We start from the raw sequence: 17,120 nt of genomic DNA on the forward strand, positions 1-17,120 counted from the left end.
CCTTCTGAACTGCGGCTGAATCTGTTAGATGCACCATAATTTTGATATTATCAATTGCATGCTTCAGTTACAGGCCCCCATAGGCGCCGACTCCATGGGGCTTGAGGGGGCCCGAGCCCCCTCAAAAATTCATTTGGGGGGGCTCCGCCCCCCCAATAATCTCCGGCGCCCCTCCAGCAGAGCGCCATCGCCGCCCCTCCCCCAGCCCAAAATGCACAGGGAGGGGCGGGCTGCATGCCTCCTGCCCTCCCTCCCGAGCAAAAGCTCCACCCAATTTCCTTTGGAGCTGATTAATAGGCGCAGCACGCTCTCCCCTATTCGCTCACGAGGAGGCGGCGCCACTTTATTTGCATATTCATGAGCTTATTTATTATTCATGAGCTTTCCCGGGCCCCCCCAATATTTTTTATAAGTCCGCGTCCCTGCAGGCCCCAGATGTTTTCAAACAGCTCGTGGATAGGTGGAAGGGACTCGCTATGTTTAGCTGGAGAAGAGACAATGATAGCGCTCTTCAAATATCTCAATGGCTGTCACAAAAAAGACAATGAAGACCTCTTCTCTGCAACTCCAGAAGGCAGGACTAATTGAATCAGCTGAAGTTACAGGAGGACAGATTTTATTGGGATGTTAGGAGAAGCTTCTTGGTGGTAATATTAGGGCTGGATACACACCACATTTTAAACACGCATCCCCACCCCTGCCTACCAAAGAATCCTGGGAACTGTAGTTCTGGGGGGTTGGGGGGTTGGGGGAGGTTAAACAGGGAACTGAATTCTTTGTTGGATTCTGGGCTTTAAATGTATGCAGCCCAGGTTCTTGTTAGTAAGAACAGTTTGACAATGAAATCTATTACTCAGACGAGCTCCTCCATTGTTGGAGGTCTTCAAACACTTACAGCACTATTTCCATGCAATCTCCATGCAGTCAGTAATTTCCCCCCCCCCCCCAAAAAAAAAATAGGATTAGGTGTGCGGGTGGTGCTGTGGTCTAAACCACTGAGCCTCTTGGGCTTGCCAATCGAAAGGTTGGCGATTCAAATCCCTGCAATGGAGTGAGCTTCTGTTGCTGTGTCCCAGCTCCTGCCAACCTAGCAGTTCAAAAGCATGTCAGTGCAAGTAGATAAATAGGTACTGCTGTGGCAGGAAGGTAAACGGTGTTTCCGTGCATTCTGGTTTGTGTCACGGTGTTCCGTTGTGCCAGAAGCGGTTTAGTCATGCTGGCCACATGACCCGGAAAGCTGTCTGTGGACAAACACCGGCTCCTTTGGCCTGAAAGCAAGATGAGCGCCACACCCCATAGTTGCCTTTGACTGGACTTAACCGTCCAGGAGTCCTTTACCTTTTTAATACACATAATAGTTGCTGTTATACCAATAAGCACCACAGAAATGTCCCATCCCATGGTCAGACTGCTTACAATAACCCGTTATAAATTTCAGAAAGGTCTAAGCCACAATTGCATATACAACATGCTGAAAGAGAGTCACAGAAAGAGACACAAAGTATGCAAGAAAAGCCAGGCAGAGAAATCTGCGCAATAGTACCTTGCTTTTGGGTGGAGGGCTGGTTGTGCTCTTGTCGGTATGGATGCTGGTAGGCGATACTGCCGCACCAATGTTGCTTTGGGGCATGCCGGGTATTTTCCCACCTGGGGATACTTGCATCGCCGCAAGCTGGGCAGCATACAACTGCTACGGAAAGAGGAAAAGCAGGGAGTCAGAAAGTGGGGGCAAAGAAGAACACATTTCTCCAAGTGAAGCCCCCCTGGACTGACAATAACCACTCAAAAGATGTATTTTCAGAGAGACCCGTGTCAAAGAAAACAAATGCATCCTTCCAAACATCCCCAATGTTTGGGGACTTACAAGTGTTTCGAGTAGCTGTGCTGCTGTAGTTGATGGGAGTTGTGGGCTGAAACATGTGGAGGGCAATGAGTTGTAGGGAGGTGTGCACCATTCAAAAGCAAATAAGGGCATGATCTCACAGTTAATTCACGAGTTGGTTTTTGTTTACAACACAGTAAGCCCACAACTTATGCACATTTAACATGTGCACATTCAGCTTACATGAATGGCATTGATATTATTATTATTTAATAAGGAGGTGGAGCTCTGAGAAAAACGACTTTGGCAATTCCACCTGCCATTGAACCCAATATGTCACTGTATTTTATTTCCTGATGCTTAGAGGATATCTTGTTTAGTTGTTTACCATGTTTTGCAATGTGGAATTTTCCTTGTTTTTCATGGCTGATTTCTGTGTGTATAATGCTTATATTGATGCCAAAGAGGACACTCTTTCTGTTGTTGTAATTTATAGAATGTAGAAAATTCCTAGGCTTTTTTAATGTTATTTATTCAACCTACGTTGCAAACCACTTAAAATTATCTCTTGTGTAAATCGCCCCAAGACAGGGGCTTAGTAGGTGAAGAATAAATCAGTGATTATCTATATCTATATCTATATCTATATCTATATCTATATCTATATCATCTATATCTATATCTATCCATCATCTACCTATCCATCACATGGCTTCCCTCCAAGAACCTTAGGAATAGGGCTTGTGATATCTGGTTAGCTTAGCATCGTGATATACTGAGTCATTGGCTGGCTTCACAGTTTTCCCCACATTCTGATTTTTGCAAAACTAGCACACACACACCATGATTCAAAGTATATTGCCAGGTCAAAAATTATGAAACCAGTATCATGATATGGACTTGAAACCGGTTGGTTTTGGACGGTATCTTGCACAGCCCTAACACACGTCATGGTTCACGATATATTGCCAGGTCAAGAACTATGAAACCAATATCACAATATGGATTTCAAACTGGTTTTGGACGATTTATCGCCCAGCCCTACTTAAGGAACCATTGTTTATGCCTCACAAAGCCTCAACTCTTAACAAACTACAGTTCCCGGGATTCTTGGGGGTGGAGGCATGTGCTTTAAAAATGTGTTTTAAATGTATGGATGCAACCACAGTAGAGAATGCACATGCTAAGCCACTGCCGCCTGTAGTACAAATAGGTCAAAACGATAAGGGGTTAGGGGGAGTACAAAAGCTAGCAAAGAAAGTAGAGAAATGGGGTATGTTTCAGCAATATTCGTTGGTTCATCATTCCAAGGACAAGGAGGGGAACAAATTATGCACCTCTTCTGAAGACGCTTTCTATTGTTAATGCAAAGTGTAACCAAGTCGGATATGATCACAAACAGAGCAAGGACAAACATGAGACAACACCGTGACCAGTGCTATGATCAGCCATTGTTGTTATTGGGTGTTCTTCTTTTATCATTGACTGTTTACATTAGCGGAGCCATGAAGGTTGGAGGTCACCAGGCTGCAGAATGCTAAACAAAGCAAGTGAGCTTTGAAGACGAGTTTGGAGTAGCGCTTCAAGGTGATCAGGCAGGGTTGCAGATTCCACAGCAGCTTTCAAAGATGTGAGAAAATACGGCACGACTTCGTTCATCTGCTTCTCACCCTCTGACTAATTCAAGGAGTTTGAGAGTGGCAAAACACAGCCGTGTCTTTGTCTCCGGAGACACTAGGCTCACTTGACAGCGCAAGCTAAATTCCACATGATATGAAGGCTAACACTGCAATGGGCACAATCCGCATAGCTAGAACATCCAACTATAAAAATGGGGCAGGGGAATAAGTCACCACAGGTAGACAATTTTGATAGTATCCACATAGCAAGTATTTCACTCATTCCATTCTATTTGCTTACTACACAAACCTTGTTATACCTTTCAAGAGCTTGTAAGAACTTACATATATGCCAAGATGGCCTCCCTGTGACCTGGATGGGCCAGATTTGTGCAGCTTAAAAATTAGAACCGTATCACTGGTCCTGGGACTCAGCCTTAAGACCCCAGCAGTATGCCTCAACATTTTGGGTTCAAAAATGTTAAGCCTTAAGGTGTATCATGCCTCAATCATTACCCCAGATAGAAGTAACTTGGACTATAAGTTAGGGGTAGACAACACTATCAATGTCAGTTTCTCTCGATTTCTCACTTTTCCCATTTATCCCAATTCCCCATCAGCCTGCCTTAAAAAAAATGCATGAAATTTGTTTTTAATTTATTGCAATTTCTCCTGAATATATGTGTTTTCGAATGCAATTGTGCTTTATATATTTTAGGAAGGAAGTTTCCCTAAAATAATGCATTTTAAAATGAATATTTCAGGAGCCCTTTATGTTGTATCTACAGAAACAATGTAAAGAAATGGACTCACTAGCAGGATTTGAGTAAACACTTACAATTAACAACACGAATGCAGAATTTACAAAGATGATGTTAAAATAAGAACACAACAATACAGAATTTAAAGAATTTTATATTAAGATATAATAAAGCAAGCAGGAGAAGTTAATATTGAAAAACCAGAAGAGGAAGTTGAGGGAAGTTGCAGGGGGGAGGGAGAAATTTGGGGATCGTTTTTTCTTTTGTGATTTGATATGATGTTATTACGATAAAAATGTAAAACTTAATAAAAAGTATTTAAAAAATAAAATTAAATGAATATTTTACTAATATGAACATTAATGAGTGCCCTTTCCCCTAACTTATGCCTCCCTGCCCCCTTGTATTGTTTGGCTAGGGAACTGCATCACAAAATTCAGGGACGTGTGAATTTCAAAAGAGAGCTCCTTGCATATTGGTTCAAGAAGTATGAATCAGGTAGATGCAAACTGAAATGTGAACTGGACAAATTTGTCCCCTATCATTACCAATAACTGCCACCACCACTTCAACAACAGATCCCAGGGCGGTTACAACAATTTAAAATTATGTATTAAGAACAGTTAAAACAAATTGCAGCCACAAGAATAGGGTGGGTCCTGAAAACACACGTCTCTGGTGTCAAAGAGTAAAGAATACCAAACCAGTCATTAGAACATCTATAAGGATGCAATAATGCAACTCTCTCTCAGCAACCTATTCCTTAAACCAGTGGTTCTCGAGGGATGCCACACTAGTTGTGGCAGGAAAGAATGGCAAGTGTGGCAGGAAGATTCAAGGACAATCAAAGAAACATTGAAACATTTCAGTGCAGTGTGGACATACAACCAGAAACAATATCCATGGCTCTCTTCAACAACAGTGGCTATTCTTTTACAGTTCCCCATGACATGTTGTGAACATGGATTTTCAACGCTGGCAAATATGAAAGATCAGAAAAGATAAAGGCTTCTTTGTGTTGATGAGGATATGAGAGTTTGTTTGCCTCAAATTAGACCTAACATAAATGAGATTACCCAGCAAAAGCAAGAGCACACCTCTCATTGAGTTTGTATACATACTTTACATGTGTAAGAGGCTCATTTATATTTTAGGAATTATTCATGTTCTTATGATGTCCTGTGATCATATTAAACAATAGTTTAATATGGAAGCTGTTTCTTTTTGTTTTCCAATGTATTTCTCATCAATTAAAAAACTGTTATGGTGTGAGGAATTTTTTATTCTGAAAGCACGGTCCAGAGAAAAAAAGCCTGAGAACCACTGCCTTAAACCCTTATTATGACTTCAAGAAGTCAAAAGAGGAGAGAAAGAAGCCACATTAATAAGGTTTGTGCTGAATGAAAGCCACTGAAATTCCAGCCATCCTCTTTAAAATAAACTTTAGGACATGCCCATGAAGAAGTCTTCCTACTGGATGCCCAAGAAATTGGGTGCCCCTTGAATACCTGTTATTTCCACACAGTGTTACCTGTCACTGTTATGATTAAGTTAGGTCTGATAATTGCAGTAGACTTGCTCTGGGTAAATCTTAGTTGAATACCACCCCAGGTTTCTGGCTTCATGGCTACCTACCTCCTACAACCCACTTCCTGACCATCGGTCTCCAGCCTGCCTTCCACTCTTCCCCCCCAGGGTACCTGACTGTCCTTGGCTGAAGTCTCTTATACCACCAACTCTGCCTCCCTCTAATCCACACAGCCTATAGGGTATGTCTTACAGAAGAACTGCACATACAGAACCTGCAATCTCACCTGCAGCAGCATGTACTGTGGTGAGCCGAGGCTGAGCTCAACAACATGCTGCCCAAGTGCACAAGCATTGCCTACATAGCTCAAGCATGCACATTAGATGAAGATGGTTCTCCTGACTTTTAATTCAAATACTTTGGCAACCAAGCCAATGTCTGGCTTTTACACGCACACATGCACAAATCTGGCAACTGGCCCAGAGCTCACAAAAATTGGTTGTTGTTGTCATTTGTGGCTGGTTGGCCATCCAATCTCCATGGCCTGTGGCTACCCTTGGTTACAATGGCCCCATGGTGTGACACTACAGAGAGAGAATTGCCTGGGTTTGTTCCCTCCTTGCTTTGTCAATGAGATTCTTCTTTCAGACCTGCCATGCCTTGTAACAGAGAATGAAATGTACAATATGCAGGATGGGGCGCAGCATGCTAATATTTTTAGACAAGATTGAACTTTGACATTATTGAATCTGTCTGTTCAGATTTAATCATTCCAGGGCAGGACAACGTCTGGCTCAAGACCAGGGAAAAGGACACTGGAATGACCGCATGCTGTGCATCAAGATGGTTAACTGACAACATTTTAGAGAATGAGAAGTTATGGCACCCTCAAGCAATCAAACAAAGGACCGTGTCTACTCAAAGGTCTATAACTGAGAGCTCCAAAATTTGGATTTATTTTATGCTCTAGGGATGCTGCCAACAGTCTCTGTGGCAGAGCAGTGCAGTGAAACACAATCTGTATTTTGCCATCTTCCCATAAGTGTACATTCCCCATGTCTTGTGTGTCTCTCCTAATGGCGAAGGCAGAACGTGGAGGAGCTAAATAAGTGGAGCTGGAGCCAATTTAATTTGTGTGTTTTGTTTCACATGACTGCTGGGAGGGGAAATTAGAAAGAAAGAGCACGACTATTTCATAACATTGAGGGATGTTCTGCTAAAATAGATTGCGATTTGGTTTACACATTAATTGAAGAGGTGTGATTGTCTTCTTCTCTGTGGCTGCTCCCATTCTGGATGAGATGCATAGCTCCTGTAAATACAGTAAGTGTGGATTGTGCTGTGACATCTGACCTTGATGATGCCTGCCCTGTTATGTGTCCACAGATGCATGATGTCAGCACTCATCACAGCTGTGGAACTGCATCTAAACTATAACTCATGCCCAATATGTTGCTGTAGGCTGTTGGTGCCTTTGGGGCAAGGCAAATATGCAGTAGACTGGTGGTCCATTGCCCAATTGATGTTGGAGCATCTAGTGCAAGAATAACTAATGTGCTGCCTCCATATGCTATTGGGCTCCAACTCCCATTAGCCTCAACCAGCATGGTCAGGAATGATAGAAGCTGCAGTCCAACATCTGGAGGCTGTGGAAGTCCTTAATCTAGCGCTTGCTAGTCTCCGGGATTATTTGTCCAACATTACTGGAGAATATCCACCTGGGTCTGACCCAGAAAAGCACTTTTTATACTTTTAGAGTTCAGGCACAGGATCACTTTGCATAGATTAGTTTTAGTTTAACTCTTAAGAGATCCTCAGCATATGCTTTGTCTTACAAATTTAATGCACACCAGGGGATTACGGAATTTCTAGTGCAGTAAGGCTGAACAGTTCTGCCCAGTGCAATGCCAACACACTTACTTACATCCTCATAAGCTGCAAAAGGTCTGGGGGAAAGAACTGAGGGTTTGGGAATGGTTTAATGGGGGATTTTGACTTGTTTTAGTAGGGTACAAGATTTTCCCAGAGGCAGCTCTGGTATGGTCCACTTTGTTCACTCCTGGACTCTTGACAACTTGAATGATATGGGCTAGGTACTGGGATTCAAAGATCCTCCCTCCCTCCCTCCCTCCCTCCCTCCCTTCCTTCCTTCCTTCCTTCCTTCCTTCCTTCCTGGAGTTGAACCAAGTGTCTTCCATGTGCACTCATAAGAAGAGCCAATGACCCATCATTTCCAGGATCCTGTTCTCATAGCGGCCAACCAGATGGCTTTGGGAAGCCCATAAGCAAAACTTGAGTGCAACAATACTCTATTCACTTATGATTCCCAAAAGTTGGCCTTCAAAAACACACAGCTTCTGATGGTGGAGGAAGAACAAAACCATCAAGGCTAGTAGCCACTGGTATCCTCATCTTTAATTAATCTGTCAAAAAATAATAATAATTAAGCCATCCAAGTTGGTGGCCATCACTACCTCCTGTTGGAGTGAATAATAAAGTCTAACTATGCTCTGTCTGAAGCACTACAGTGGTGCCCCACAAGACGAATGCCTCGCAAGACGAAAAACTCGCAAGACGAAAGGGTTTTCCGTTTTTCGAGGTGCTTCGCAAGATGAATTTCCCTATGGGCTTGCTTCGCAAGACGAAAACGTCTTGCGGATTTGCTTTCTTTTTTGTAAAACCGTTAATACCCTGGCAATCCGCGCTCCGCAAGACGAAGCGACTCGCGGAACGAATTAATTTCGTCTTGCGAGGCACCACTGTACTTCCTTTCTCGTGTTACAATTTTAGAATTCTCATTAGCATGTTGACCTTGGGTTCTGAGGTTTTTAAGGAAATGTTGTCAGTCCTGAGCCAACACCTTAAACCCTCTATAATCCTCACCTGCATATTAAACAGTAATATTCTGCTACGCTCTCTGAAAGATTGCGAAACATCTCTTGGCTCGATGGCTCTGTGGTACATCAGAAGTTCAGCCATGAGGTTAGACTGCCTTTGAAATCTTTCCCCTGGGGCATTGTTATTATATGTTAACAATGTTCATTACAGCTTCGAGGCCACACTAAAAATGAATTCTTGTTCTATGAATAAAGAAAACGAGAATGTGGCATAATGGGTATTTTTTAAATTATTTTGGGGAAACCAATATTAGCTGTTTTACCATTAAGTAGATGCATGTGCTTCGGATCACAGCCATATTATTAAAATCACTTGAAGAGGTGGGGGGGGGCTTTGCATTTGCAGTTGGGGTCAAAGAGTAAAATAAAATAAATTTTAAACAACAACAACAAAAAACCATCCATGGAAACAGGATTATCTGATGGGTTCAACTTCACCCTGAATGTAAAAGCATCTACTCCCAAAGGATGTTCCATATAGAACCAGGCATGAACTAAACTCAGTGCATTTAAATAATCTGAATTCGCAGCAGGCTTCCTCAACCTCGGCCCTCCAGATTTTTTGAGACTACAATTCTCATCATCCCTGATCACTAGTCCTGCTAGCTAGGGGTCATGGGAGTTGTAGGCCAAAAACATCTGGAGGGCTGAGCTTGCGGAAGCCTGTTTTACAGAGAAGAAAGCAAGAACAGCTGCTGTTTTCATCAGCCACATACATGTCTCTTAAAAAGTTTTGTTGTGCTCCAACAGCTGGTTCCAGCTACATATTCTTCCACACGGAGAACAATAAGCTTGGAAAAACATTGAGTTACAAAAATGTGAATATCTCTCCATGAACATATCCCTCCTCCTTCCTTCCCTTTCAGACATTTTGCTCATGCATTGTAATCAATGTCTGTGCAGAGAGTTTGGTCGTGCCAGTCATCCTCATCTTTGGTGATGTTGTCCTGCTGGCCATGGGCAATAGTTTTACTCAAAGTAGACCCACTGAAATTAATGAACATGGGCAAGTTAATGGGTCTACCTTGAGTAAGACTTAGGACTCATCCACACTTATGTTTTGCCAGGGCTTTTTTTCCAGTTCCGGCACCTCTCAGGTATGCGCCATTGCCATAATAAGAGAACAAGGGAGGCGTTCATGGTGAGTTCTGCTACTTCCTTTTCTGTAAAAAATAGCACTGTGTTTTGCCCTAGGACTTCGCAATCAGAAGATCGGCGGTTTGAATCCCTGCGATGGGTGAGCTCTCATTGCTCGGTCCCTGCTCCTGCCAACCTAGCAGTTCAAAAGAACATCAAAGTGCAAGTAGATAAATAGGTACCACTCCAGCGGGAAGGTAAATGGTGTTTCCGTGCACTGCTCTGGTTACCCAGAAGTGGCTTAGTCATGCTGGCCACATGACCCAGAAGCTGTGCACCGTCTCCCTCAGCCAATAAAGCGAGATGAGCGCTGCAACCCCAGAGTCGGCCACGACTGGACCTAATGGTCAGCGGTCCCTTTACCTTTACCTATGTAGGCACATGTCCACTCTTTAAAGCTGCATGTCGAAGCACTTTTTTTTGTCCTTCCTCTTTCCCCAGGAAAACTCCCCATTTAACACTGAATTGGGACAAATGACAATTTGGGTTTTCTGTGGGTTGCCTTTTGCTTCCATTCAGCGGTACAGAGCAGGTATTTGTGGGGAAACTGCCTGGACAAAGAAAAGAAAACAAAACCCTTGGACACAGAACTTTAAACAGCAGGCCTGTGTCTAGAAATGCAACACAAAGGAAGTATGAATGAGCCTTTAATTGAAACAAAATAAAAAAATTCCTTCCAGTAGCACCTTAAAGACCAACTGAGTTAGTTCTAGGTATGAGCTTTCGTGTGCATGCACACTTCTTCAGATACACACTGTGTATCTGAAGAAGTGTGCATGCACACGAAAGCTCATACCTAGAACTAACTCAGTTGGTCTTTAAGGTGCTACTGGAAGGAATTTTTTTATTTTGTTTTGACCATGACAGACCAACACGGCTACCTTTAATTGAAGACCACCCTCTGCTGTTGATGTCCATGCAATGAGCACAGGAATTTGAAGAAGGGAAGCCTATATATTGTAGATCTCTAAGACTTCCATGAGATTTAGAACCCCAATCATGAAGGGTTCCAGATGACATGGAGGCCTATGCTCCTTGCTCATGCACTGATTGCCACACGTGAAGAAAAGAAAATGTATGAAAGGGGCCTTTGTGGTGATTGGTTGTATCAAGAACCAACTTGGAAACTGAATCTAAAGTGCAGACCACAAGGCTCCATCTCTCTCTCTTTCTTCTTCTGATTGCAAGATCTCCTTCGATGTTGTTCACATGCAGGAACTTATCACGAGGCACTTCCTATCACCAGCTTATAAAAAATTGTTACTCAGCTTCTGCGATAATAATGCAATTGCTGTGAAGTTCGCGTACCAGATTGCTTCTCTCTTCGCAAATTAAGAATAGCTGAACTGGAAGGCTGCCCAACTAAGTCACATATTTGTACATAACAATGTTCACGGCATGTGACAGCAACTGAAATGGAGTGAAAAGACTTGAACGCTGGCCAGAAAGGAAATGTGATAGGGTCATCCGGGTAAACACTCTTGGCTGATACATTCCATATGAATCTGTTGTCCAATGTGAGCAATGTAAGTGCTCAAGACGAACAAAGGGATCTACCATCAACTTATCCATAAACCTTATCTGGTGACTTGGAGCCGCAGTGCAGCCGAGCCCTGCCGCATTTCTTAGGGGGAACAGCTAAAAAGGGGGAAGGCACACATAAACATGAATTGTTCCGATTTATTTCTTTTTTAAAAAAAGAAAACCTGAATGGGAAGCAGCTGTTCCGCACAACAAAAAGTTACAGGAAGGCCCAATGAAATGAATGTACACCGGCTTTTGGAAAACATAAAAGGGAAATCCTTTTCTATCGAGGTATTAAAAGGTCCCAGCTAAGATGACAGAAGCACAAGGCATCCCAAAAATTGCTAGTATTGAAAGGCGGGCCCCATCTGAAGCTTACAATCAAACCACCTTAACAATCCTGGGAACTGTAATTTGTTAAGGGTACTGAGAGCCATAGAGAGGCACAGAGCTGCAATTCCTAGAGTGGCTTAGCAACCCTTCCCCTTTCTCAGGAAACTGTGCGTACATTAAATGGTGTATATTAAGTAAAATTGCACACAAGTGTTATATTATGAGAAATTTGCACTAAAATGCTGATAAATTTTCATGGGTACTTCTTTCTTTAAAAAGTCGCCAACTGATGTGAAAAATGTTGAGAACAAAATATTGGGAAAATGAGAGACTGAAAGAACTTGAATTTGACAAGGTTTGCACATTGCTACTCCCACACCAAATCCCTGTTCCAGTTTCCACTTCCTCCTTTGCCACTATTTCATTAAAGTGTGTGTGTGTGGGGGGGAGATGAACCACAAAGTAAATTGTGTAAGAAACATCACATCTAGCCTGCTCTATAGCAGGGGGCAGTGCCAGATCACAGTAGCATAAAAGGAGGCAAAAGTTTGGCTGACCTGCATTTCCTCCCTCTTCCCCTAAACACACATTCCCATTCCAAGGTTCTGAAAACATGCTATATTGGCTGTGAGAGTCATTGAGGAAAAAGCACCCCCACCAGAACAGTGGGTTTTCACTCCCAGGTAGTGCTTACAGAATCGGAGGTTTCTTGCTAATCCCAAGTTACAAAAAAGTGGAAATGAAGCAGAAACGAAGACAAGACTCCAGTCAGCCTGGGATTTCTGCCATCCTTTGAAATGACACACTTGCCACTTCCCCAACCACCCCCCTCCCCGATTAACTAAAATAAACTTCTTGTTCACCAGAAAGAAGCTGTGATATCCTAGCTGTCGTGTTCCATTAAGCCTGCAAAACGGAGCACAACAAAACCATCCCTGGGAATCAGGGCAGCCTACAGTCTAACTTTGAGGGACGATGTACATATTTTCCTGCCATAATGTGAATGTCCTCCGCTCGCTCCCCACCACACTAACTTCACTCCCTCCTACGGAGCCTTTTCCCGTACTCCCCACCCCGGGCCTCGTGTGTGGCTGCGAGAGCTGACTCCCAGCTAACCCACGAGCCACGCTTGTCAAATTCTTTCATCTTCGCCTCAATCGGAAGAGGGGTAACTGCTTTTCCAGGCCGCGCTCCAACGCCACGCACCGAGGAGTGACTGTCTGTCATTGTCACCGTCACTGTCGCTCGTGCCTTTATCTGGGTTGGTTGACTGACAGTAATGGAGAACCGATAATGGAGCAGAGTAGTTTCGCAGAGCATATTAAGCTTTTTTTTTTTTTTTTTCCCTGGACCAGCCCGGCTGATGCCAACAAGTTCTCGGCTGACCACGGAGTGGGTTAATTTACATCTCTGAGGGGTGATCAGCTTTTCTTTAGGGGCGGTCTTAATTTTCATAAGAAAAGAAATACCGCACACACGCCCTTTAAAATGAAGACGAGACCCAGCTTCCTATATGTCATTTACAATTAGCACTGGAATACCAATTTGCGGCTACAAACTGCATGCTTAATTCCCACAAATGAGAAAGCTGGGTTGGTTACTACAGAGGAAATTTGCATTTGATTTTTCTCACTCCACACCCTCTCCTCTCCTTGCCTGTGATATATCTGCGTGCACTATGGTCTTATGAAGAGAAATACGTTGCAGAGGGCACCCATCTCTTGCCTCCAGTATCGGATTAAATGACATTTGGGAGGATAGGAGATTGGACACAACAATGTTAAGCGATGCCCCGTTTTCATGACCCAGGGGGCGCAAACTCTTCTCTACCTGCTCTCACCCTGAGCAGCATCACAGAAACGCACACAGTGAGAACGGCCACATGAATGTTTTCCCGGTCAAAGCACGTCACCCAAATGTGATGCAACAACTTGTGAAGCATGGCAGTTTACCCTATACAGCAGCCAGTTCTCTGCCTAGTTATGAATGTTTTGCAAAACGCTTGTGACACAGGAACAGCAGGAACTACAGTGGTACCTCAGGTTAAGAACTTAATTCGTTCCGGAGGTCCGTTCTTAACCTGAAACTGTTCTTAACCTGAAGCACCACTTTAGCTAATGGGGCCTCCCGCTGCTGCCGCTGCACGATTTCTGTTCTCATCCTGAGGTAAAGTTCTTAACCCGAGGTACTATTTCTGGGTTAGCAGATTTTGTAACCTGAAGCGTCTGTAACCTGAAGCATCTGTAACCAGAGGTACCACTGTACAAGCATATAAGAGATTGTGATGCACAATGTGCCCATGCCTCTTGTTCTCACAGCAACCAACAAGATACCCGTGGGAAACTCGCAAGCAGGATTCAAGCGCAAGAGCCCTCTCTCACCCTGTGGTTTCCAGAAACTAGTATTCAGAAACACTGCTGCTGCCATCTGTGGAGGAAGTGCACAGCCATTGTGCCTAGTAACCACTGATGGCAATCTCCTCCATGAATCTGTCTAATCCTCTTTTAAAGCCATCTAAGTTGGTGGCCATTGATGCCTGCAGTGGGAGGGAGTTCCACAGTTTAACTATGCACCGCGTGAATAAGTATTTTCACATTCGATGAAGATGGGATCCATCCTTCACTGAGGCACCTGAATTTCAAAGGAAGTCTGTATTTCAGTTTGCATTTTGTTGCAGAAAATGTGAATTAAGAAAGCTTGCCTTTAAATGCCCATTGAATTCAATTTCTCCTTCATCCCTACTCTGGAGCAATTGGACAACTCTGATAACGTTGGGTGTCTGTCCTTAGGCTCAGCTCTCGCACAACTTCCCAGATGCAGTTCCCACAATATCCACACTGATACCAGTAAGCATCAGACGACAAAGTAAAATAATAATAATAATAATAATAATAATATGTTAAATGACTCCATACATATTTGAATTTATGTAAAAGTGCCACCCAAATTAGCCCAGAGATTCCCTTCCCCAAGACGGCCTGTGCTGCATTCAAGTTTGTCAGTCAAAAAGACTCAGCTACTCAATATCTAATTAAGCCAACCAGAGCATTTTTTTTTTAAAAAAAAGGAAGGAAAAATGTTTTGTATTTCCTTAGTTATTACAAATCCATCCCAAATCATCATAAACTGAAATTACTGTCCATATATATGAGAGTTTTCAATTGCCAACAATGAGATTAATTAAGAGAGGCCCTAATCCACATGTTAAGAAATTAATCACCTGCAAATCTGCATTTAACAGGAGGGGAGGAAGTACAATTTTTGGTCTGTTTCCCCCCACCCTCATTTTCATATCTTTCCTGCTCGGAAAGCAGCTCTAAAACACACATTCAGCAAAAACACACAGATACACATTCTCTTACACATATACTTACTCTCTCTCTCTCTCTCACACACACACACACACACACTACACACCCAACACAAATCTAAGCTTCTGGTTGAGTACGTGACTAAAAAGGAAAGACAGTTTTTTTCCTGGGAGATAACATTTTGAAAACTCATTTACAGTTACATCACCACGAGCTACTCGTATTTTCCCCATCAGCTTCTTAAGTCTGATAAGAGGGTTAACGAGGAAGGGACGTGTTAAAGACGATGTCAATGCAGACCGTCAAGGAAAGGGTAGTTGGTGCAACTGACTAAAGTTGAATCCAAAGTAACCAAATATAATTTAAGATGCAAATATTTTTTGCTGGTTGACCACCAGCCTTTGAATCAATTAAATAATGGGTTGCATAGGCATAAATCGGTATCTTGAGCAAGCTGCATATCTATAATAGAGCTGCCTTTTTATAATGGGACACACTGTTTAGAGAGTTGTTTGATCAAATCCAGGGAGATATAGGAACAAATCCGCACTCAGCTATGATGTTCACTGGGTGACCTTGGGCCACTAACCTTATTGCAGCCTAACCTACTTCAACGGATTATTATGAGGAGAAATTGGGGGCTGGCTAGACCTTGTTATGCATGTGTGCGTGTGCATATGTAACTATTCCTCCCTCAGATGGTGGAGCGCCAACAGAATTCAAGACAAATTGAGGCGCTTCTCAAACAGGCTTTTTCCAGCTAGATGAACTAAGGTCTCTGTCCACCGTGCATTGTTTTCAAACCTATCTTCATTTATTTTTTGTATGGTTTTAAACATTATTTTGGCTGTTTTTATGATGTTTGTATATCGCCTTGATTAATTAAATTATTATTCATCATCATAATCACCACAGCCATAATATCAAAACAGATAAACCCTGCAATCTGCAGATGATTAAAAAAAACTCTTAAAAAAATCTATGGGGGCAAAAATAATAATAAACAAACTTTAACTGGAACTGAGTTAGGAAATGCTGGATGTCATTTTTAAAAACGGAAAAGAAAAATTGGGAAATGGCATTTGCATTGAATGTCCTGCTTATAGGGAATGGTTAAACTCTGAACAGGAGCATTCCTAATAGGTGGGTGGACACAGGGCCACATTTTGCTGTGTGCCTCACTTCTTAGAGAGAGATGAAACTGCCGCTATCCAAGGAACCACTTTCTTTGGCAACTACCATGCACAATGCAGCAGATCATAGCTCAACATCTTATGGGGGTGAATTGAAAGTCTCATCTGTCTCCAATTCCTTGCAGAAGACAAAGCTGAGGCTGATAACGGGGATGGGGGAGGGAGAGGAAGATGCCACTGCTTTCCTTGTTCGCCGTGAGCCATATTCAATTGCCACACAACATCCCAATGCAATATGTTCAAACAGCTGACTCTCCATTTGACATGCGGTCTATTCTATACGTGCTGCTCCAGACAGCCTCAACAGATATACATTTCTCATTGCTTTTCAGGTTCTGGGTCAATAAATGACTTCACTGAGGGGAAACAGAAGAGCCACTGCAACTGGTAACCTAGCCTTCTCCTAACATTCTGGGTTTCTATGTGCAAGGCTTTGGGGAGATTGCTTGTTTGCAGGATCCTTCTGATATGGGAACTAGTCCAGGCCAGAAAGAGGTTTATCACCTGAGTGAAAACTAGGCCTGCGTCACTTTCTGCAGCTACCTGTCCTGTGATTTCTGCCACTGATTAACTCGTCTTTGGCATCCATGTTTCCCCACCTGTAAAATGGGTAAGCGATTTCAATAATGTCTCAAAAAATTATAATTGAAGGAATGCTCCTGCATAGCCCTCTCACACAGAAAACTAGCATTCTAGGGATAAAAACATACTTAGAATCCTTCTCCCTCATTGGAAAGCTCAGTCGGTCAGAGCATGGTGCTACTAACGCCACGGTTGCAGGTTCAATCCCCTATGGGACAGCTGCATATTCCTACATTGCAGTGGGTTGCACTAGATTGCCCCAATGTCCCTTCCAACTCTACAATTTCATGATTCTCTGATATCCAGTTTTCTCTGAAGGGGTACTGAGTCCTCAGAACCCCCTGCTTGTAATCTATCTTGGACGTATGAGTCCATTTCTGTTGCATCTGGGATACGAAGAAGTGAATTCACAA

The 17,120-nt window shown here is 43.0% G+C and overlaps 1 protein-coding gene and 1 long non-coding RNA gene across 13 annotated transcripts in view; one reads left to right on the forward strand and one right to left on the reverse strand.

Moving 5' to 3' along the window:
• The window catches only part of LOC309352041, an 802,957-nt gene that overhangs the window by 88,876 nt on the left and 696,961 nt on the right, over positions 1-17,120 (forward strand). The gene's annotated exons all lie outside the window — the stretch shown is intronic.
• SOX5 (SRY-box transcription factor 5) overlaps positions 1-17,120 on the reverse strand; it is a 767,649-nt gene that overhangs the window by 79,485 nt on the left and 671,044 nt on the right. For all 12 annotated transcript variants that reach the window (XM_081879778.1, XM_081879776.1, XM_081879777.1 and 9 more), the window contains one exon: positions 1,544-1,690. In XM_081879778.1, coding sequence (XP_081735904.1) covers positions 1,544-1,690 — 147 coding nt within the window. The remainder of the gene's footprint in view (positions 1-1,543; positions 1,691-17,120) is intronic.

This window comes from Podarcis erhardii (assembly GCF_964252035.2).
Source record: "Podarcis erhardii genome assembly, chromosome: 10".
In the NCBI taxonomy this organism is placed as follows: domain Eukaryota; kingdom Metazoa; phylum Chordata; class Lepidosauria; order Squamata; family Lacertidae; genus Podarcis; species Podarcis erhardii.